The 23,617-nt window shown below is 41.9% G+C and overlaps 1 protein-coding gene across 5 annotated transcripts in view; it reads left to right on the top strand.

The window, feature by feature from the left end:
• The window catches only part of setx (senataxin), an 86,924-nt gene that overhangs the window by 29,464 nt on the left and 33,843 nt on the right, over nt 1–23,617 (top strand). For 2 of the 5 annotated variants that reach the window (XM_041194105.1, XM_041194103.1), the window contains exons 2-7: nt 6,767–6,951; nt 14,276–14,486; nt 15,488–15,597; nt 17,216–17,435; nt 19,758–19,877; nt 20,924–21,089. In XM_041194105.1, coding sequence (XP_041050039.1) covers nt 6,772–6,951; nt 14,276–14,486; nt 15,488–15,597; nt 17,216–17,435; nt 19,758–19,877; nt 20,924–21,089 — 1,007 coding nt within the window. In that variant the 5' untranslated portion in view covers nt 6,767–6,771. Of the gene's footprint in view, nt 1–6,763; nt 6,952–14,275; nt 14,487–15,487; nt 15,598–17,215; nt 17,436–19,757; nt 19,878–20,923; nt 21,094–23,617 lie in introns of those variants that run through there. The other 3 variants (XM_041194104.1, XM_041194102.1, XM_041194106.1) reach the window with 2 other exon arrangements.

Here is a 23,617-nt window from a genome sequence, read left to right as displayed (position 1 = left end):
CTCTGCCCCCCCTCTCTCGCTCTCTGCCCCCCCTCTCTCGCTCTCTGCCCCCCCCTCTCTCGCTCTCTGCCCCCCCCTCTCTCGCTCTCTGCCCCCCCTCTCTCGCTCTCTGCCCCCCCCTCTCTCGCTCTCTGCCCCCCCTCTCTCGCTCTCTGCCCCCCCCTCTCTCGCTCTCTGCCCCCCCTCTCTCGCTCTCTGCCCCCCCTCTCTCGCTCTCTGCCCCCCCTCTCTCGCTCTCTGCCCCCCCTCTCTCGCTCTCTGCCCCCCCTCTCTCGCTCTCTGCCCCCCCTCTCTCGCTCTCTGCCCCCCCTCTCTCGCTCTCTGCCCCCCCTCTCTCGCTCTCTGCCCCCCCTCTCTCGCTCTCTGCCCCCCCCTCTCTCGCTCTCTGCCCCCCCTCTCTCGCTCTCTGCCCCCCCTCTCTCGCTCTCTGCCCCCCCTCTCTCGCTCTCTGCCCCCCCTCTCTCGCTCTCTGCCCCCCCTCTCTCGCTCTCTGCCCCCCCTCTCTCGCTCTCTGCCCCCCCTCTCTCGCTCTCTGCCCCCCCTCTCTCTCTCTCTCTGCCCCCCCTCTCTCTCGCTCTCTGCCCCCCCCCTCTCTTTCTCTGCCCCGTCCCCTCTCTCTCTCTCTGCCCCCCCCTCTCTTTCTCTGCCCCCCTCTCTCTCTCTCTCTGCCCCTCCTCTCTCTCTCTCTCTCTCTGCCTCTCTCTCTCTCTCTCTCTCTCCCTGTCACACCCCCGCTCTCTCTGCCCCTCTCTCTCTCTCTCTCTCTCTCTGCCCCCGTCTCTCTCTCTCTCCCTCTCTCTCTCTCTCTCTCTCTCTGCCCCCCCCTCTCTCTCTCTCTCTCTCTGCCCCCCCCCCCCTCTCTCTCTCTCTCTGCCCCTCATAACATGCATAACACTTTATGTCAGATGGTATCTACCAGATGTAGGCCTATTTCCCCAATGAATCTGGATATGCTCATAATGTATTTTTCTCATCTTGTGTGCATCAAGTTCTTGGAATCCAATTGGTAAAAAATTAAATGCTTGTAGAAAAACATTCCTTTTGTTGTAGAGAAATGTTTTTGTTTTCTCTCTGATTAGCTAAGGACAAATTGCTTCTATACCTTGACAAGGTTGAAAACAGCTTTAGCAGGTGTCAGAGTGAAAATGTCTTTTTCTGTTGAAGTGATGCCATCACCAGCACAACAAGCAGTTCTCCTTGGCACTCAGATGTGAACTGCAGGGCTGATGGTATAAGCAATCCACATTTTTGTGAATCCTGTGGGATAGTCTTGCATCTTGGTACTTTTTTCCAGAGTAGCACATGGAGATTGTCAGTTTTCACTTCTGTGGCATTCCACCAGGCCTGTGCCTTTTTATTCCTCACCTCTCTATTCAGTAATGCAGAAGCAGTTAATTGATTTGAAAGCTCATTGAAAGCCGCGTTCAGAGAAGAGCATCTCTACTCCAGTAGAATGGTATTTTCTTTTCATGGAAAACCGCAAATCCTTTGACCTGTCTTTTCAAGATCACACCAGTCTGCGGTGAACTGGATTAAATTTATCAAATTGAATGTATGTTTCTTTAACATCACCCCCTTTATATTAAAAAACATGTTTTTAAATTGACTTAAATTTATCACTTTTTTGTTGCTGTTTACTTCTAATTGTTATAATCAGGGGTGCTGTTAAAACTGGGAGTAACTCAAAGTGCTGGATCAAATTAACTAGCTTCAGTAGATTCAGTCACTCAATAATTTTCAATGATCTTATCATTTCACTTGCTTGCATTAATTGGTCTCCCTTGTGATGCCTTTTCTCTCACCTTGTTTGTGGTGTGGAGAAATAACTTCCTGAGCAAACGTGTAGTGAACATAAAGCTCACTGTGGCAGCTTTAAAACAGGTCATGTTTGTTTGCAGTACATTTTTGATAGTGTTTGTTTATTTTCTTTTTAAGGTTGTTAATCTGAATAAGGTTCCAAGCAGATGATGATTTGGAGAACTGATCACTAATTGTTCCATGGCTGCTCAAAAGTATACAGGTTTAATCCAAACAAAATATAACAAATTATGCTGACTGGTTGCAGGCTGTAGATTTAGTGAAAGCTACGAAGAGCTTCCTGCACGTCATCATAACTCTTTTTGTGAATTTTGTGCTCATCAAGGCAAGAGGTTTTTGTGATAGGGAGCAGGTCGCTTTTCTGTTTCAGACATATCAACGCTCCCAGCTCAAGATGCAGAATTAAGTTCCTCACACTTGAAACAAGCATTCAGCCCCAAACTTCATGAAATGTTGCCTCTGATTTTTCCCTTGAATAATTGCTGTTTTGTTTGAGGGTCAAGAATTTCACTCTCACCAGAATGAATTCAGCCTGAGGTACAATTTCTGTCCCTTTTCCTGAAAAGGGCTGGTGAAAAATCTGAGGATAGGAGTCGTCTTTGGAATTTATTTTGCAAGGGTCTTAATTTTTCTGGCCTAAATTGCACCAAGTCATGCTCGCCATCATGCCTGTGTTCATTTGTCGCACCTGTGCTTGCTGACCTATTTTGGCTCCTGGTTAAGCAATGTATGAATTATAAAATTCCCATCCGTATTTTCAAATCCCTCCATGGCCTCACCCCTCCCTCTCTGTGTAATCTCCTCCAGTCTGACAATCCTCCAATATCTCAGCTCCCACCACCCCGCCCCCCAAACACACAATCTCTCCTTCTTTACCTCTCTTTCCTTCTTTAAGATAGAAACTTAGAAAATAGGAGCAGGAGTAGGCCATTCAGTCATTTGAGCCTGCTCTGCCATTTATTATGATCGTGGCTGATCATCCAACTCAATAGCCTGCTCCCGCTTTCTCCCCGTACCCTTTGATCCCTTTCACCCCAAGAGCTATATGTAACTCCTTCTGGAAAACATACAATGTTTCGGCCTCAACTACTTTCTGTAGTAGCGAATTCCACAGGCTCACCACTCTCTGGGTGAAGAAATTTATCCTCATCTCAGTTCTAAATGGTCTACCCCGTATCCTCATACTGTGACCCTTGGCTCTGGATTCCCCCACCATCAGGAACATCCTTCCTACATCCACCCTGTCTAGTTCTGTTAGAATTTTATAGGTTTCTATGAGATCCCCCTCATTCTTCTGAACTCCAGTGAATATAATCCTAACCAACCCAACCTCTCCTCATATATCAGTCCTGCCATCCCAAGAATTGGCCTGGTAAATCTTCACTGCACTCCCTCTATAGCAAGGACATCTTTCCTCAGATAAGGAGACCAAAACTGCACACAATATTCCAGGTGTGGTCCCACCAAGGCCCTGTATAATTGCAGCAAGACTTCCCTGCTCCTGTACTCGAATCCTCTGGCTATGAAGGCCAACATACCATTTGCCTTCTTTACCGCCTGCTGCACCTGCATGCTTACCTTCAGCGACTGGTGTATGAGGGCACCCAAGTCTCGTTGCACATTCCCCTCTCTCAATTTATAGCCATTCAGATAATCTGCCTTCCTGTTTTTGCTATCAAAGTTGATAACCTCGCATTTATCCACATTATACAGCATCTGCCATACATTTGCCCACTCACTCAGCTTGTTCAAATCACACTGAAGCATCTCTACATCATCCTCACAGCTCACCCTCTCACCCAGCTTTGTGTCATCTGCAAATTTGGAGATATTACACTTAGTTCCCTCATTTAAATCATTAATATATATTGTGAATAGCTGGGGTCCCGGCGGCAATCCCTGCAAAACCCCACTAGTCACTGCCTGCCATTCGGAAAAAGACCCGTTTATTCCCACTCGTTGTTTCCTGTCTGCCAACCAGTTTTCTATTCATCTGAATACACTACCCCCAATCCTATGTGCTTTAATTTTACACGCTAATCTCTTATGTGGGACTTTGTCGAAAGCCTTCTGAAAGTCCACATAAGCCACATCCACTGGCTCCCCCTCATCAGCTGTACTAGTTACATCCTCGAAAAATTCCAGTAGATTTGTCAAGCATGATTTCCCTTTCATAAATCCATGCTGACCCTGTCCGATTCTGCCACTGTTTTCCAAGTGCTCAGCTATTAAATCTTTTGTAATGGACTCTAGAATTTTCCCCGCTGCTGACGTCTGGCAGTCAGACTGACTGGTCTATAATTCCCTGTTGTCTCTACCTCCCTTTTTAAATAATGGGGTTACATGAGCTACCCTCCAATCTGTAGGAACTGTTCCAGAGTCTATAGAATCTCAGAAGATGACCACCAATGCAACCACTATTTCTTGAGCCACTTCCTTAAGAACTCTGGGATGTAGATTATCAGGCCCTGGGGATTTATTGGCCTTCAATCCCATCAATTTCCACAACACCATTTCGCTACTAATACCGATTTCTGTCAGTTCCTCCCTCTCACTAAACCCTGTGTTCCCCAACATTTCTGGTATGTTATTTGTGTCCTCCTTTGTGAAGACAGGACAGTTGGTCAGCCATTTCCTTGTTCCCCATTATAAATACCCTTGTTTCTGACTGGAAGGGACCTACATTTGTCTTCACCAATCTTTTTCTCTTCACATACCTATAGAAACTTTTACAGTCAGTTTTTACGTTCCCCGCAAGCTTACTCTCGTACTCTACTTTCCCCTTCTTAATCAACCACTTGGTCCTCCTTTGCTGAATTCTAAACTGCTCCCAATCCTCAGGTCTGTTGTTTTTTTTTTAGTCAATTTGTATGCCTCTTCCTTGGATCTAATACTATCTCTAATTTTCCTTGTAAGCCATGGTTTGGCCACCTTTCCTGTTTTACTTTTGCGTCAGACAGGAATAAATAATTGTTTCAGTTCACCCATGCACTCTTTGAATGTTTGCCATTGCCTATCCACTGTCATTCCTTTACATAACGTTTCCCAATCCATCATAGCCAACTCGCGCCTCATACCGTCGTAGTTTCCTTCATTAAGATTCAGGACCCTAGTCTCAGGATCAACTACGACACTCCATCTTGATGAAGAATTCTATCACATTATGGTTGCTCACCCCCAAAGGGCCTCGCACAACTAGGTTGCCAATTATTCATTTCTTATTACACAATACCCTGTTTAGGATGGCCTGTTCTCTAGTTGGTTAAAGATACTCTTTAAAATCTACCTCTCTTTGACCAAGCTTTTGATCATGTGCTCTAATATCTCCTCATATGGTTTGGTATAAAATTTTGCTTTGACACTCCTGTGAAGCACACTGGGATATTTTATTGTGTTAAGGACACCATATAAACACAAGTTGTTGTTGTACCAGGTGTTTTATGCAAATCAGCTTTGTTACTTGAGTGACATTGAAGAAATGTATACATCTTAATTCAAAGTTTAATTAAAATTATTCTATTATCTTATTTTTAGCACCACATTCCCACTTTGCTACAATGTTGCTTAATTCAAATATTAAAGCATCTATCTTTTGATGCAAGAACTATGAATTTACCTGACAGCTCAGAATCTGATGTAGACAATTGCTCATGAACCATTTTTCACCAACAATTTAAATAATCTCTTTATACCTCACCCTCTTGTGAGATGATAATGTTCTGACTAATAAACAACACCAACAGCTGTTATACCCTGTAGGAAATATTTAAATTTTGGTGTGTTCTGCCTTAAGGGACAATTATTGGACAGTGGAAGCAAAATCTGAAATTTTCTAGCAATTTAATGATTGAAGTAAAGCCAAGTTTTCTTTTTCTGAACTACTTTTGATCTGTTAAAATGGCAAAAAGCCTCTTTCAGTTTAATTAACAAGCAATTTAAAATTCTTCCAATTTAAGGGAATTTGGAATATTAACTTGAAGTGACTGTTGTCTTTATTTTGAGGATATAACTTTTATTACTCCAAACTGCACGTCATGATGGCTGCCCACACTACAGACTAACAATTATCTACCTCCACTCGGTTACTTCAAAACACAACATTCGCCAAGATTCTTCGGATGAACAAGCAATTGGGGCAATAGCTTTACTGTGATTTGGGGCTGTGAATGTTGTGTAAGACCCGAGCAACTGAAAAGATAGGCATCAGTTTTTTCAGGAATTCCTTTCTTTTCTTGAAGTTATTTGATTGCTTATGTGGAATTTTGTTCTCCTTTATCAGCATTATCTCTATCTCTGTTCCTATTTTGCAACAATTCCTATGCATCTGTGGTGGAGGGTGAGCTGCAGAAAGTTAATGAGGGTGGACATATGAAATCCAGTCAATCTTGCAAATCCAGGAGTTGGTTAAAGACTAGAAATGACTGAAAGGAAGGGAAAAAAATAAATACTTCCTCAAAGGCCAATGAATTTAATTTAGAACAGTTCTACTGTGAAAAGCTCGTGGATGGAAGCTAACTTTAAAACTGTAGTTGCAAAGGTATGACTTCAGAAACCATTTTAGTTATTTTCATAGTCCAGGGCACTTAATTGAATCTCAACAAGAGTCTCCAATTCCTTCCACAATATATGCTGGTTATTTTCCAGACAACCCTTGGGATTTTAAACATACAGTAATTGTTACTAGAAGTACTATATTCATTAGAAACAATTAAAAGTGCACCTGTTACTTGAGACAGGATATTATCTTAATTAAATGATGCTGCTCTCTCCTGCAGCTGACACAAACAATTTCACGCTTGGCTATGCTATTGCTTGTTTGAGATTATTGTTATCATTATTCTGACAATGACATTCTGTATTGTATTTTTACACTATGCTGACAAACTTAACTATTAGAACATATTATCTATTACACTATGATTTAATTCTGTTCTTCATTTTCAAGTAGGCAAGATGAGCACTTGTCGTTGGTGTACACCTCAAGGCAAGTCAACAATCGAGTTTCTACACAGCTACAGTTCAGAGGAGCTCTCTGCACAGGAATTAAAAGCTGCCAATGAAGATCTTTGTTATTGCCTGGAATGTGTGGTGGACTATCACCAAGCACGTGATAAACTCCCGTTAGTACACAAGGTAATGTAAGGAATTAATATGAAGGTAATATTATGTCTTGAAGAATGCAATCTATTGTGAATTCCTTGAAATCTGTGCTAGTAACCACAAAGGTGACATTTCCTGCACCTGGGTGCAAATCAAAACTTGCTCTTTTAAATTATGTCCTTACTTATGAAGCTTTTAAATATAAATGTTTTGAAGTGTATAATACCATACTTTGTATACACAGCAAAAGATGCAGAATTCACTGGCTCCTCCAAAGGAACACCCAAGTCTTATTGCATGGGGTTGAGAGTAACGACATCCCTGTGATGGACATTGCAGTGAAATGGCCAAATATGACTAGATGAAGGAATAAGTTCAGAAGATATATAATTGAAAATCTTCTCCTACTCACCACCTTGATTGCTGAATTTAGAGACACTTTTGGGATTGAAAGTAAATGACAGATTTGCAGATGTATTATTTTAAATGGAAGAAATTGTCAAACCATGGAGAGTCACTAACTGAGCCAAATGACCTCCCAACTCTCATGTTTGATCTTCTAATCTAAGGGAACCATAATACTGGATTCAGTCCACAGTGAGAGCTGAGAGATATAGTGGTATTCAGTTTTACTGGCTAGTGCTTGTACTGATCATTCGGTTGTAATGATTGGTCTGTACTTGATAAAGCAACATGCCATGCTATCATGTACAATAATGGATCTATACTTGACAAAATACAGTGCAGCGATGTCTTTGAGCAAGCATAATTAGCAGTGAAGTTGAGTTGTATTGAGTAGATTAGTGATACTGTATCAATTTTTATTCAAATAGTTGTTTGGTAATATAATATTGCTGAAAAAAGAGACGTTGAAGTTTTTCATCTTGTGCTCATCAGGATACTTCGCAAGAATTCCAATATGAAGGGGAAACAACAATTTATATTGCATGTGAAAAATGCTGATCAGTTGCCAAGTAGACTCTGGTAGAGGCATTGCCATGGAGAATGCACCAGTGATGGTGACTGACAGTTAACTGCCAAGCATTTTTAAAAATTTAAACCAGGCAGCTTGACCCTGATTGGTCAAGCCATTGCCCTGAGGAATGAGTCAGCGAATGGCTGTCTTTTTTTTTTAGGCTGAAACAGGCATAATGTGTGCACATATTCTTTCTGTCTGCAAAGAACTGGGCCCTGTGTATTAAAATATGTAGCTCCCAGTATATTCAGATGCACCACACTGCGAGCCCGACTGATTATCCTAAATTGGTCGTCAGTGTAATTTTTAGCATACTGAGGATTATTTGGCAAATGTTGTCCAATCATTCGTGAGATGTGGGCTTCACTGGCTGAGCCAGCATTTATTGCCTATCCCTAATTGCCCTCAAGAAGATGGTGGTGAGCTGTCTCCTTGAACCGCTGCACTCCATGGGGTGTAGGTGCACCCATGGTGCTGTTAGGGAGGGAGCTCCAGGATTTTGACCCAATGACAGTGAAGGATTAGCAGTATATGTGCAGGTCAGGTTGTTGAGTGGCTGGAAGGGAACTTCCAGATGGTGGCATTCCCGTGGGTCTGCTGTGCCATTGTCCTTCTAGATGGTAGTGGTCGTGGGTTTGGAAGGTGCTGCCTAAGGAGACTTGGTGAGTAGATTGATGGTGGGGGATTCAGCGATAATAATGCCATTGAATGTGAAGGGGTGATGGTTAGATTCTCTCTTGTTGGCATGGATATAATATAATCATATAATATAATATCACGTGGAGTGAATCGAATTGGTTGGTTCGCTGATGACTACATGATATTCAGCACCATTCGTGATTCCTCAGATACTGAAGCAGTCCATGCCCAAATGCAGCAAGACCTGGACAATATCCAGGCTTCAGCTGACAAGTGGCAAGTAACATTTACGCCATACAAGAGTCAGGCAATGACCGTCTCCAATAAGAGAGAATCTAACCATCGCCCTTTGATGTTCAGTGGCATTGCCATCATTGAATCCTCAGGGAATCATACCTTACAGATAATGTCCCAAACTCCACCATCACTATCCCTGGGTATGTCCTGTCCCACCGGCAGGACAGACCCAGCAAAGGTGGCAGCACAGTAGTATACAGTCGGGAGGGAGTTGCCCTGGGAGTTCTCACCACTGACTCCACCCCCATGAAGCCTCATGACATCAAGTAAAACATGGGCAAGGAAATCTCCTGCTGATTACCACGTACCGCCCTCCCTCAGCTGATGAATCAGTGCTCCACGTTGAACATCACTTGGAGGAAGCACTGAGAGTGGCAGGGGCGCAGAATGTCCTCTGGGTGGGGGACTTCAATGTCCATCACCAAGAGTGGCTCGGTAGCACCACTACTAACCGAGCTGGCCGAGTCCAAAATGACATAGCTGCTAGACTGGGTCTGTGGCAGGTGGTGAGGGAACCAACAAAAGGGAAAAAGATACTTGACCTCGTCCTCACCAACCTGCCTGCCGCTGATGCATCTGTCCACGACAATAGCAGTAGGAGTGACTGCCGCACAGTCATTTGTGAAGACAAAGTCCCACCTTTGCATGGAGGATACCCACCATCATGCTAAATGGGATAGATTTCGAACAGGTCTAGCAACTCAAGACTGGGCATCCATGAGGCACTGTGGTTCATCAGCAGCAGCAGAATTGTACTCAAATACAAGCTGTAACCTCATGGCCCGGCATATCCCCCACTCTACCATTACCATCAAGCCGGGGGGTCAACCCTGGTTCAATGAAGAATGCAGGAGGGCATGCCAGGAGCATCACCAGGCATACCTAAAAATGAGATGTCAACCTGGTGAAGCTTTAAAACAGGACTACTTGCATGCCAAACAGCATAAGCAGCAAGTGACAGACAGAGCTAAATGACCCCACAATCAATGGATCAGATCTAAGCTCTGCAGTCCTGCCACATCCAGTTGTGAATGGTGATGGAAATTAAACAACTCACTGGAGGAGGTGGCTCCACAAATGCCCCCATCCTCAATGTTGGAGGAGCCCAGAACAGCAGTGCAAAAGATAAGGCTGAAGCATTTGCAACAATCTTTAGCCAGAAGTGCCCAGTAGATGATCCATTTGTTCCAGTACAGCTGCAACACTGGCATCTACCCGGCTATGTGGAAAATTGCCCAGGTATGTCCTGCACACAAACAGGACAAATCCAACCCGGCCAATTGCCGTCCCATCAGCCTACCCTCAATCATCAGTATGGAAGTGGTCATCAACAGTGCTATTAAGTGCCACTTGCTTAGCAATAACCTGCTCACTCATGCCCAGTTTGGGTTCTGCCAGGTCCACTCAGCTCCTGACCTCATTACAGCCTTGGTTCAAACATGGACAAAAGAGTTGAACTCTAGAGGTGAGGTGAGAGTAACTGCCCTTGACATCAAGGCCGCATTTGACCAAGTGTGGCATCCAGGAGCCCTAGCAAAACTGGAGTCAATGAGAATCAGGTGGAAAACTCTCCACTGGTTGGAGCCATACCTAGCACAAAGGAAGGTGGTTGTGGTTGTTCGAGGTCAGTCATCTCAGCTCCAGGACATCACTGCAGGAGTTCCTCAGGGTAGCGTCCTATGCCCAACCTCCTTCAGCTGTTTCATCAATGACCTTCCTTCCATCATAAGGTCAGAAGTGGGGAAGTTCACTGATGATTGCACAATATTCAGCACCATTTGTGTCGTCTCAGATACTGAAGCAGTCTTTGTCCAAATGCAGCAAGACCTGGACGATATCCAGGCTTGGGCTTCCAAGTGGCAAGTAACATCTGTGCCACACACGTGTCAGGCAATGACCATCTCCAACAAGAGAGAATCCAACCCTCAGCCCCTGATATTCAGTGGCATTACCATCACTGAGTCCCGCACTATCAACATCCTGGGGGTTAACATTGACCAGAAACTGAACTGGACTAACCATATAAATACCGTAGCTACAAGAGCAGCTCAGAGGCTAAGAATCGTGCGACGAGTAACTGACCACCTGCCTCCCCATAGCCTGTCCACCTCTCCAAGGCAAGTCAGGAATGTGATGGAAAACTCCCCAATTGCCTGGATGAGCGCAGCTCCCACAACATTCAAGAAGCTGGACACCGTCCAGGACAAAGCAGTCAGCTTAATTGACACCACATCATAAAACATTCACTCCCTCCACCATCAACGCACAGTAGCTGCAGTGTGTACCATCTACAAGATTGCCTGCAGGAATTCACCAAGGCTCCTTAAATAGCATCTTCCAAACCCACGACCACTACCATCTAGAAGGACAAGGGCAGCAGATAGATGGGAACACCACCATCTGCAAGTTCCCCTCCAAGTCACTCGCCATCCTGACTTGGAAACATATCACCGTTCCTTCACTGTCGCTGGGTCAAAATCTTTGAACTCCCTTCCTAACAGCACTGTGGGTGTACCCACACCTCATGGACTACAGCATTTCAAGAAGGCAGCTCACCACCACCTTCTCAAGGGCAACTAGGGATTGACAAATGCTGGTACAGCCAGTGAAGCCCACATCCCATGAATGAATTTAAAAAAAAAAAAATCCCCACTTCTGACCTTATGGATGGAAGGAAGTTCATTGATAAAGCAGCTGAAGATGGTTGGGCCTACGACACTACCCTGAGGAACTCCTGCAGTGATGTCCTGGAACTGAGATAACTGACCTCCAACAACCATACCCATTTTCCTTTGTGCTAGGTATGACTCCAAACAGTGGAGGGTTTTTGCCCCTGATTCCCATTAACTCCAGTTTTGCTAGGGCTCCTTGATCCCATTATCGGTCAAATGCTGCCTTGATGTGAAGAGCAGGCACTCACTTCATCTCTGAAGATCAGCTCTCTTGTCCATTTTTGAACCTTGGCTGTATTGAGGTCAGGATTTGAGTGATCCTGGTGGACACCAAACTGAGAGTCAGTGAGCAGGTTATTGCTAAGCAAGTGCTGCTTGATAGCACTGTTGATGACACCTTCCATCACCTTACTGATGATCAAGAGTAGACTGATGGAGCAGTAATTGGCCAGGTTGGATTTGTCCTGCTTTTTTGTGGACAGGACATTGCTGGGTGTACCTAGGCAATTTTGTACAGTGCCGAGTAGATGCCAGTGTTGCAGCTGTACTGAAACAGCTTGGCTAGGGGCATGGCAAGTTCTGGAGCATAAGTCTTCAGTACTATTGTTGGAATATTGCCGTGGACCATAGCCTTTGCAGTATCTAGTCTCTTCAGCTGCTTATTGATATCACATGGAGTGAATGAAATTGGCTGAAGACTGGCATTGTGATGCTGGGGACCTCTGGAGAAGGCCGGGATGGATCATCCACTCGGCACTTCTGGCTGAAGATTTCTTTGCAAATGCTTCAGCCTTATCTTTTACACTGATGGCTGGGCTCCCCCATCATTGAGGATGGGGATATTTGTGGAGCCTGCTCCTCCAGTGAGTTGTTTAATTGTCCACCACCATTCATGACTTTAGGACTGTAAACCTTAGATATGATCTGTTGGTTGTGGAATCACTTAGCTCTGTCTGTCACTTGCTGCTTATGCTGTTTGACATACAAGTAGTCCTGTGTTCTAAATTCACCAGGTTGACACCTCATTTTTAGATATGCCTGGTGCTGTTCCTGGCATGCCCTCCTGCACTCTTCAGTGGACTAGGGTTGGTGGTAATGGTAGACTGGAGAATATGCTGGGCCATGAGGTTACAGATTATGGTTGAACGCAATTCTACTGCTGATGGCCCACCGTGCCTCATGGATGCCCTGTCTTGAATTGCTAGATCTGTTTGAAGTCTCTCCCATTTAGCACGGTAGTAGTGCCACACATCACAATGGAGCATATCCTCAACGTGAAGAAGGGACTTCGCTTCCACAAGGACTGTGCAATGGTCACTCCTACCAATACTGTCCGGGCAGAGGCATCTGCAGCAGGCAGGTTGGTGAGGATCAGGTAAAGTCTGTTTATCCCTCTTGGTTCCCTCCCCACCTGCCACAGACCCATCTAACAGTTATGTCCTTTAGGACTTGACCAACTCAGTCAACAGTGGTGCTAATGAGCCACTCTTGATGGTCGTTGAAGTCCCCCACCCAGTGTACATTCTGCATCCTTGCCACCCTCACTGCCTCCTCCAAGTGGTGTTCAACATAGAGGAGTGCTGATTCATCAGCTGAGGTTGATGGGGTGTTTGGTGGGTGCAGTATGTTGTAAATAGCAGGAGATTTCTTTGCCCATTATGTCTTGAGACCTCATGGGGTCTGGAGTTGAGTATGCTCTGCCATCAATGAGATAATGGCTGATCTGATAATCCTTTTCTCCATATTCCTTGATTCCCTTACTGATTAAAAATCTGCCTATCTCAGTTGAGGACTCCCAGGGCAACTCCCTTCCGACTGTATGTCACTGTGCCACCATCTCTGCTGGGACTGTCCTGCTGGTCGGACAGGACATACCCAGGGATGGAGATAATGGTGCCTGGAATATTATCTGTAATGTATGATTTTGTGAGTATGACTATGTCAGGCTGTTGCTTGACTAGTCTGTGGGATAGCTCTCCCAATTTTGTCACAGGCCCTCAGATGTTAGTAAGGAGGACTTTGTAGGGTTGACAGGGCTGAGTTTGTCTTCGTCGTTTCTGGTGCCTAGGTCGATGCTGGGTGGTCTATCCGGTTTCATTCCTTATTTACTTTCTAGTGGTGTGATACAACTGAGTGGCTTGCTAGGCCATTTCAGAGGGCATTTAGAGTCATCCACATTGTAGGCCAGACCAGGTAATAATATTGGTGAACCAGATGGGTTTTTTAACGACAATCAACAATGATTTCACGGTCATCATTAGACTTTTAATTCCAACTTTTTAATTGATTGAATTTAAACTCCACCATCTGCCATGGTGGGATTTGAACCCAGGTCCCCAGAGCATTGGTCTCTGGATTACTATTTATTATTCAAGTGACAGTACCACTAAGTCACCACCTCCCTGCTACTTTCAGCTGGAGGGGATTTTTCATTTCTTCTCAACCATTCCCTAGCTGATGAGGTGTTCAGGTCCATGCCAAAGCAAATTAATACACTGGGCACTAGGAAGATCTCCGGGTTACTTTGGCATAGGATTTTCTTTCCTTCTCTATAACAAGACATCTAGCCTTTGTTTTGGAGTTCCCCAAATTTATTGCTGAGATCAATAGTTCAGCATACAGGAAACATGTAGCTATATCCATTGTGTGTCAATATGCTGGGATATTTTTGTTGTAATTGCTTAATTGTCTCAAAATATAGTTATTTATTTTTGAGTTAAATTCAAAACCTGTTTTGTTGTTGATCCCTAATACTTAATATTGTATTTTGCAGAATTTATGGAAAATAGAGACTAAGCGTCTGATAGAGCATTTTGAAAATGCACTGAAAGAAGAGCAGGAGGAGGATGATGAGTTGTTTCTAATTGAGGATGAACAGGAAATTCAGCTTCATGGGTACACAGGGCCAGACTTTGAGAACAACCTAAGGGTCCCCATTCTGGAGATTCTCAAATATCCTTACCTACTGCTTCATGAACGCCTCAGTAAGTAGTTACAATGCGTGAGGTATTTATAAGGACTTCACAAGTTAGAATGGCCTCCTCCTATGAATGCGAAGTGTTGCATCTTATTAAACAAAATTGATCAGTAAACTAGCTTAGAGCTCAAGTAAATTTTTCTTTAGACTTTTGTTCTGTTTAGAAATATCTTGGTCTGCCCTGAAATGCCAAAATGTTCTCATTGGCTTTTGAAGTCAATGAAGTCAAGTTTAAATTCATTTCACTGGCTGTAACGAAATAGGAAATATCTATTGAATTCTTGCTCAGACATTTCCCCACTTTTATCTTTGCCCTTGTTTCCAGTATATTTACTATCTCTCACCCTGATTGTTCTGAGTACCGCCCCTAACTTCACTCCAAGGCCTACGTATTTAATGCATATGGCACAAAACTCATTTGGCCATTTATTCCCATATCTGGCTCCTTATTGCTCACAGTTTAAATAGTTAAATACATTCTGATTTGGAAAAGGCATAGCCTCATAAAAAGCAACTTCAACCTTTGTTGTGACTAAACGAGGAGGTTGAATAGGGGGGAGCGAGTTCACCCCATCTCACCTGGTCGTAACAACACCTCTGGATATTTTACTATGTTAATGGTGCAGGTGCTTTAAAAATGCAAGTTCTTGTAAAAAATTTTCCATTTATCAACTGAAGAGCAAGATTGAAGGGAGTTGATAATCTACTTGTTATTTCATGAATTTTGCTTTTATACCAGTCGGCTGTGTCTCAAACCATCTCTTCCTTCCATCTGAAAAGATGCAGTAGCAGTTGGGAAATAATTTTGAAAACTGGGGAGAAGAAAGTTGTGATAAGAATTGTTAAAATTCTTGGAGCTTGGATTATTTGTGGCTTGAGGCTATGATTGAGTTTTCTAGTGAAATTGTTTGGAGTCTCTGGTTTTGGTAACTTCTGGAGCAGTCAAAGTCTCTTTTCTAATAGCCTGTCTAAAGACAATACAAAAATAACTTGCACTTTGTGTTTCAGGTGAGTTGTGTGTTGAGGCCCTTAGTAAAATGGAGCTGGGGAATTTCTCCTTTCAGGCATTTGAAAAATATCCTGGCATATATCTACTTCTGGTACACCAAAATGAAATGGTGAGTTTTATTTGACTACTGTATGATTGACCTTGTGAATTATCAATAATACATTGTTTTCTATGGAAGTCTTTCTGTTGTTTATGTGAAAAACTGGAGCAATGAAATCTGTATCTGACAAGCATGTAAAAACAGAAAATGCAACGCAGGTCCTTCAACCATGGCAGTGAAAGAAATTGCTCATGGATCTGCTTTTGCATTTCCAACAATTTCAGCTTTAATTTCAAATTTCTAAAATATTGTGATTTTATTTTGTATCAAACTAGCACTATGTTAGGATGGCCTTCAGGCATTTTTGTTACATACACAAAAGCCTAATGGAATCTAAAGCCCATTCCTTTTTTGTATTTGTATTGGAAGTGTTGGAAAATCCAAACATTCCAATGGTTCTGCAATATTTTTTAGACTACAATTTGTTAATTGATCCAAGGGCTATGTGTGTATATGAATAATAGAATTGAACATGTGTCCTAACTAAAAGTCTACATGTATGAGTTAAATCTTTTGGTAACAGCAAAATACTGCGGATGCTGAAAACCTGAAAACAAAAACAAAAAATGCTGGAAAAGCACAGCAGGTCTGGCAGCACCTGTGGAGAGAGAAACAGTTAATGTTTCAAGTCCGTATGACTCTTCAGAGAAGTGACATATAGACTCGAAACGTTAACTCTGTTTCTCTCTGCACAGATGCTGCCAGACCTGCCTAGTTTTTCCAGCATTTTCTGTTTTTGTTTTAAATCTTTTGGTGCCTTTTAGTGTAGTTTCAACTCTTGAAAACACAGTCATTCAAAAACAGAGCTGATAAAGGGTGGATATTATTCTGATAAATCGGAAGTAGTGAAATCACAAACAGTTGTTAAATGTTATTTGGCATGGACTCTGAAATGCTTCCAAAATACCCACAAATAAAACAAATTTGAAAATTGACTTAAATTTCTGTATACAATGTAAAAGATGGTAGGAATTGATTGACGAGGGAGTTGAGGGTTATTGGGGCAGGCAGGAAGGTGGAGTTGAGGGTCACTCAGATTAGCCATGATCTTTTTGAATGGCAGAGCAGGCTCAAGGAGCTGAATGGCCTACTCCTGTTTCTTATGTTCTTGTGAGTGAGTGACAGGTTAAACATAACTTTAGGTTTCAGATTCCATTTGCTTAATCCAGAAGTAAACTATCAATCTCTTTTTTTAACAGCCTTATAATCCATTCCACTTTTATGTTTTTTACACTGATGTGTTGTGTTAAGTTTTTAATCATATTATTTTATTTTGTAAGAAAAATGGTTGCATTTGATAAATTAAAAATCTTTTGTCCATCCCATTGGCTGGACTCTTTGAAAGTAAATTTATTAGTCGCCATATCATTAAATATCTGCAAATTTCATTTTAAATACGTAGCTACTTTGGTGCTGTTTGATGTTTTGGGTGGCTTTGCTTATAGATAGAACCTGAGCTGGTGTTTGATTTGGAGCAGCTTTGGCATTATAAGGAGCAGATCGCCTATGTTTGGTAACAGCTGATATATGACCAATGGGAGAAAATTAAAGCTGTTTGTCTGTTTTTTTTTAAAAAAACACAACACTAGTGGTGTACATGTTTGTTAATGTTTCTGTTTGTTTTTAGATCCGAAGATGGGCAATCCTTGCTGCCAGATCTCTTGGAAAGGTGGAACGAGATGATTTCTATGACTTACAGGAAGTGATAACTTGCCTGCTGAAGGTCATTGAACTGGATCTTTTTGAAAATATAGACTTCTATAATAGTTATGGAATAGAAGAAGGAAAATTGATTCTTTTACCACCCCACCTTTATGATGTTAACAATCACAAGAACTACTGGCTTGGTGAGTGCAATGATGATCATAATTATTTAAAGATCTGCTGTAGATCTGTACCTAGGAAAAATGAAAACTGAGTGACAAGCTATGGTGAAAGAGGGCACTGTTGTGCAACATGTTGGACAAGCAGGTATCACAACAAGAATGAAGCTCGAACAGATTTTGCCCATAATGGCTGTTTTCTCCTCAAGGCCTGCATTTGTTGCCCATCTCTTATTGCCCCTGAACTGAGTGGCTTGCTGGGCCCTTGTGGAAGACAATTAAGAGTCAACCGCATTGCTGTGGGTCTGAAGTCACCTGTAGACCAGACCAGGTAGGAATGGCCGATTTCCTTCCCTAAAGGACATTAGTGAACCAGATGGGTTTTATGACAATCAATGATGGTTGCCATGGTCACCATTAATGAGACTAGCCTAATATTCCAGATTTATTAATTTAATATAATTCCACCAGATGCCATGGTGGGATGTGAACCCCTGTCCCTGGAGTATTAGGCTGGTAATCCAGGGGCCCCAGACAAGTGTCATTGCCAGTACAGCACCGTCTCCCTGTTCCCTTTTTTAAAAAAATTATATACACCTATTAATTCTTTATGTCCTAAATTTGTGTCATGATCTTGTTACAGATATGACGTTAATAGGATTATGTTTTGGCACCGTGTCTTTAATTTAGGGAAAAATTAAGGGGTCATATGACTTGTTCTGCAGTCTGTCTGACGACACATCTGGGTGATGTGGCTGTTAAAGATTAAAGAGAGGCCAGGATGTTTTACTGGAAAGGAGGTGCAAAGTGTTCACACATAGAGGCAATGGCAGCAGCATCTGTGTTTACAGTGGTTTGACTGCTGGTCCAGGAAAGTGTTGAGAATGTTGGGTCGTAAAAGGCTATACTTGTAAGTTGCGCTTGAGGTCTAAAGAATAATCAGCATTTCTACCCGGATACAAAGCTCATGTGATTCACGTTGCCATGGAGATGGACTTTAAGAGTGGAAGAGTCCTTAGGAAATCATTGAGAGCTCGGGCTACAGGCTTTCCTAAGGACATTCAGAAGCTCTCGGACAAGTTAGTCTGCCAGGATCTGAGTGGGTCTCTCTGGTTTGCCATGCACGAAAGTGAGTGAGAACTAGTGCTTGCATGGAAGAGACTGGGTTCATGAGGATTTGAAATAAGATTGGAAGATTCACTTTGCTTGTGTTAAGAGGTAAAATCTCCAGGGAAAACCCTCTCCTTGAGTGTGTGTGCTGGGGTTAAAGGTGACCAGGCTGAGAAAGAAAAGGAATGTAAGTAAATCCTCGAAAGTGAGGAATCACTTTGGACTGGGTCTGGGAAACTTGAATGCTTAAGGAACATGTAAAATGTACCTGTTAAGTGGGTTTTTTGGTTGTTAAAAGTAAAAGGGGAAAGTTCTGTTCTGTATAGGTTGCCTATAAAAATAATGTTTAATTAATAGTGTTTTTGGTCCAATTGTTACAGTAAAAGTTTTAAAATGTGAAATCTAGCCATTTCATCCTTTCAGCTATTTACTAGAAGTTTGAATTTCGTTGCTTCGTTTCCAGGGAGATCCTAACAGTCTTGTCAACCAATTGAAATGATCAATGCTATTTATCTTTATCATAAACCTTCATGATATTGTAACCTCGATTGTACACCCGACTTGACCATCAATTCAAGTGAGGAAAGGTCTAAATTCTTGAATCTTTTCATACTCCTCATTGCTGGTAACATCCTGATGAATCAATACTGCAACTTCCCATTGCTTTTATATCCTTCCTATAATGGGGTTCTCCATATCTGTACAAGCTATTCCAATTTTGTCCTGCAGTCCAGTGGCTTCTTACTTTTGTGTGTTGTTTGTGTTTTGCTCTTTAATAAACTTTTTAACGAACTATTTCACTGCAAGCATATTAAAGTCCTATTGTTTTTAAAATCTTACCAACCACATAAAGTGAATTTCCAGTAGGGTTGTCCAGGGTGCTAATTTAAGATTGCTACCTCTCTGTTTACATTTGCATTTCAAACGCACTCTTAATCAAAAAGTGACCTTCCCTTAACTCCCCTGATCAAAATAATCTCCCTGTTCTTGCAGGGGAGGGCCAACCTCTGCATTGAATTGATTCTCTGTGTTAGCATGCCTAAACAAAATATTCTGTTTGCATTGAATTTATTGAGAGTGAACTCATTTCCAAATAAACTAAGTAGTTGTACTTGGTTTCTTTTTAAAATGAATAGAAAAAAATGAAGTTAATTAATTAAGATGTTCTTACTATTGAGAACCTATTTCATTGCTGGCATATGCTGTATGTGCTTTCATAAATCTTCATTTGCATAGGTATCTGCATGCTGTTGATGGTTTTGGATGAACAAGCTATGGACTCACTACTACTTGCGCAAGATAAACAAAATGACTTCATGAAGTCAATTCTGAACACCATGATGAAAAGTAAACCAGGCATGTCTGAATATTTCTGTAAATGTGATATTATCATAAAACTTGATTGTGCAAGTCTGATGGCATGGACGTCCTTATTTTAATAGGGTTAATCCATATTTTGTTTTGGGACGTTGTAGGCAAATAAATCTCAGCTTATCTATATATTCATGTTAGTTTTAGTTACTCCTAAATGGTCTGACCAAACTTTATACTCCACATTTACAATGTCTTGTGGTGCAATGGAAATAGATTTTTTAGAAGTAACTTCAAGTAGAAAAACCACTGAACCAAAATACCTCCTTTGAAGGAAAGAGGAAGTAGACCAATTTAATGTTGTTCCCTGTAGTGATAATGGCACTTTCACTTTGACAAAACTTTCACCATAGCAAGTCGAAGTGAATATAAAATAGACTTAATATTATTTGCTCAATTTGTTCAGTGTTTTCAACATAATGTGGTACTCCTGGGTTATCCGTATGCACATAAAATTGAGAATAATGCCATTTATACAATGTAGTTTAGTCAAATGTCATACTGTTTTAGCAAAAATAGAACTAACTAGAAAAAATGGTTATAAAATGTACTGTTTGAAAAAAAACGCAGTTAATTTAAAACAGCAACACGATCCTAAATTTGAGGATGAAGCTAGTGCAGTTACTAGCAATCCTTTTGTCAGTGATAATGGAAAAATTAATGCTTCGAAGTAATGCTTCTAGTTAGTTTGGTGCTTTTCTTTAAACCTAGACATGTCAGAGGAATTGTTGCTTTTTTAATGAGGGTGTAACAGCTACACTGCAGGAGGGAGCAATCACCCACCCCTCCTCTGAGGCTAAATCAGCCCCATGGGCTGTTAAAGCTTTATTATTTTGATAGCTGAGAGATACATTTTTTTTAACTCAAGCCTGTGTGAATCGCCGCTGGATCGGTTTGAATTTTTTTTTAATTAAAGCATATTCTTTGTGCATTTGGGAATTGTGAGTAAACTCTGCTTTTTTCTTTAAAACCATCAAAGGTTAGAATCTTAGAATTTTAGACTGATCTCTCTGTAATGATTTGTATTGTAGATGATGTTTCTGACCCATTCTGGCCAGCTCTGCAGTGCTTCATGGTAATCCTTGATCGACTTGGATCAAAAATCTGGGGCCAACTCATTGACCCTACCGAGGCATTCCAGACCATTATTGGAAGCCAGAGTTACAACATCGAGATAGAAAAAATTCGTAATACAAGGTTGGTAAGTTGATCATGATGGGAAAGGAGATTTGAAGGGAGAAATATTTAATAATGTTGTTTCCTGTAATGCTTTCATTTTGACTATGACGAAAATTTGGTCAAAGTGAATATAAAATAGACTTTTAATAATTTTTACTCAATTTGCACAGTACATTCAACATAATGTGCTCCTGGATTACCTGAATACACAAAAAGTTGGGAATAATATCTTTAATGCAAAACTTATGAAATCTAGAAGATACAGATAGATTACTTCAGGAGTCAAAAGATTTACTGTAACTGCTTACATTTACATCATACCTCTAACGAATTAAAATGTCCAAAGATGCATCACAAAGATGAACGTGGATGCCCAGCATCTGTAGAAAGGTTTGGGAACCTGACCAAAGGCATGCTCAAAGACATAGGTTTTAAAAAAAGCTTCTGATGGTATGGAAAACTAGTGCCGTGAAAGATTTTGGAAAAACATTCAGGACGTGGAGCCAAAGAAACTGATGGTTTTGCATATATCCCTATCTGGTTCACCAGTGTCCTTTAGGGAAGGAAATCTGCCATCCTTACCTGGTCTGGCCTACATGTGATTCCAGACCCACAGCAATGTGGTTGACTCTTAAATACCTTCTGAACAAGGTCAATTAGGGATGGGCAATAAATGCTGGCCTAGCCAGTGATGCCCACATCCCGTGAACGAATAAAAAAAAATTCGAACTAGGAGCGGAAGTAGGCCACTCAGCTCTGCTCTGCCATTCAATAGGATCATGGCTGATCTGATTGTAACTTCCCACTGACCCCGATAACCTTTCACCCCCCCTTGTTAATCAAGAATCTATCTAGCTCTGCCTTAAAAATATTCAAAGACTCTGCTTCCGCTGTCTTTTGAGGAAGAGTTCCAAAGACACAACCCTCTAAGAGAAAAAAATTCTCATTTGTCTTAAATGAGCAACCCCTTACTTTTAGCCATGACCCCTAGTTCTAGATTCTCCCACAAGAGGAAACATCATCTCCACATCTTCTCTGTCAAGACCCCTCAGGATCTTTAAAGGTTTCGATCAAGTCACCTCTTCCTCTTCTAAACTCCAGTGGATACAAGCCTTACCTGTCCAACCTTTCCTCATAAGACAGCTGCCCATTCCTGGTCTTAGTCTAGTAAACCTTCTCTGAACTGCTTCTAACACATTTACATCTTTCCTTAAATAAGACCAATGTGTAAGTTCTCTTGAACTTGAATTTCAATTTGTTCATCTGAGACTTTAACCATTCAGGCAACAGGAGAAAGTTTAGTGAATTAACTCGGGAAACTTTAATAAGTCATAAGTAAATACTTACCTCAACAGGGCAGCGACTTTATAGGCATACTACGGTTCTTGCTTCCTGGTTCAGCTTTGGCCACAGGTTGTCACTCAGTCTTCTCTATCGCCCACTCTCATGCTCTCTCTTTGACTCTTTCCAAGCCACAACCCAATGTGATCAATGATATTGTATTCTGATTGGCCTAAATGAGGCAATGCTATTTTCCAATTGGCTTAAGGGGTGTGTAATCAGTCTGTGATTGGCCCCAAGGGTGATGGTCATCAATTGATATCACTTCTCACTAGAGTTTATTTCTGTTATTTTAATAACTTCTTGCTAAGATAAAAGGGTGTCTTATGATATCTTCCTTTGACTATTTGTTTAGGACAGGGGAGGCATGCTATCACCTCTTCATGAATGATACCCTGAGCTCATCGTCTCAGATCCCTTATTAATAACTCTCCTAAGAGGACATTTGCTGGGTGATGTTTTTATCTTTGTGGTTGTTGGTAATTGGAATGAGTTATTTTACTCTTAAAACAAAAGGGGCAGAATTTTCTGCCTATTGGGTGGGCTTCCTGTGCAGGCAGGGGGAATTCCCCAAAAGCGAGAGTGCACTCTTTCACGCATGCACACAAAAGAGCGCACATCTTCCTGAGGCTAAGTGCAGCTGATATTTTGAAAAATATTAAAAATAAGAAAAAAAAATTCCCTAACATGTTCCCCTCATGTGACAATGTCACATGAGATGGGACATGTTCATAATTTACAGAATAACTTTATTAAAATGTTTAAAACCCTGCATGAAACCTCATCCCGCCACTGGATGAGGTTTCATGTTTTCTCTCTTTGCCGCCGGGACTCCTGGCCTACCCACCAACCTTAAGGTTGGACGGTCAGGTCCTTTAATTGTATAATTGATCCTGTCAATGGCCTCAATTGGCCATTGACAAGTTGGCAGGCCAGCAGCTGATTTTGCTGTGCCCCCGCCTTCCTGAAAATTTAAATGGGGCGGGATGACATCAGGGGTTACGCCCGACGTCATCCCGCGTTGGCGAGCATGCCCCGCTCCCTGCTCACCGGCAAAATTCTGCTCTAGGATGATTTGGAAAAGTTGCTTATAACCTTAAAACTATGTAGGCCTAATATAAAAGATTACAAAATATGTAATACTTAAAAGTTATACAGGGTGTGTATAAAATATAAGTGCAAAGCAGTAATCAGTGTTTAAAATG

Source organism: Carcharodon carcharias, chromosome 8 (genome assembly GCF_017639515.1).
Source record: "Carcharodon carcharias isolate sCarCar2 chromosome 8, sCarCar2.pri, whole genome shotgun sequence".
NCBI lineage: Eukaryota > Metazoa > Chordata > Chondrichthyes > Lamniformes > Lamnidae > Carcharodon > Carcharodon carcharias.
Note: the sequence above shows the minus strand (reverse complement) of the source record. Positions and strands in the feature narration are given on the sequence as shown.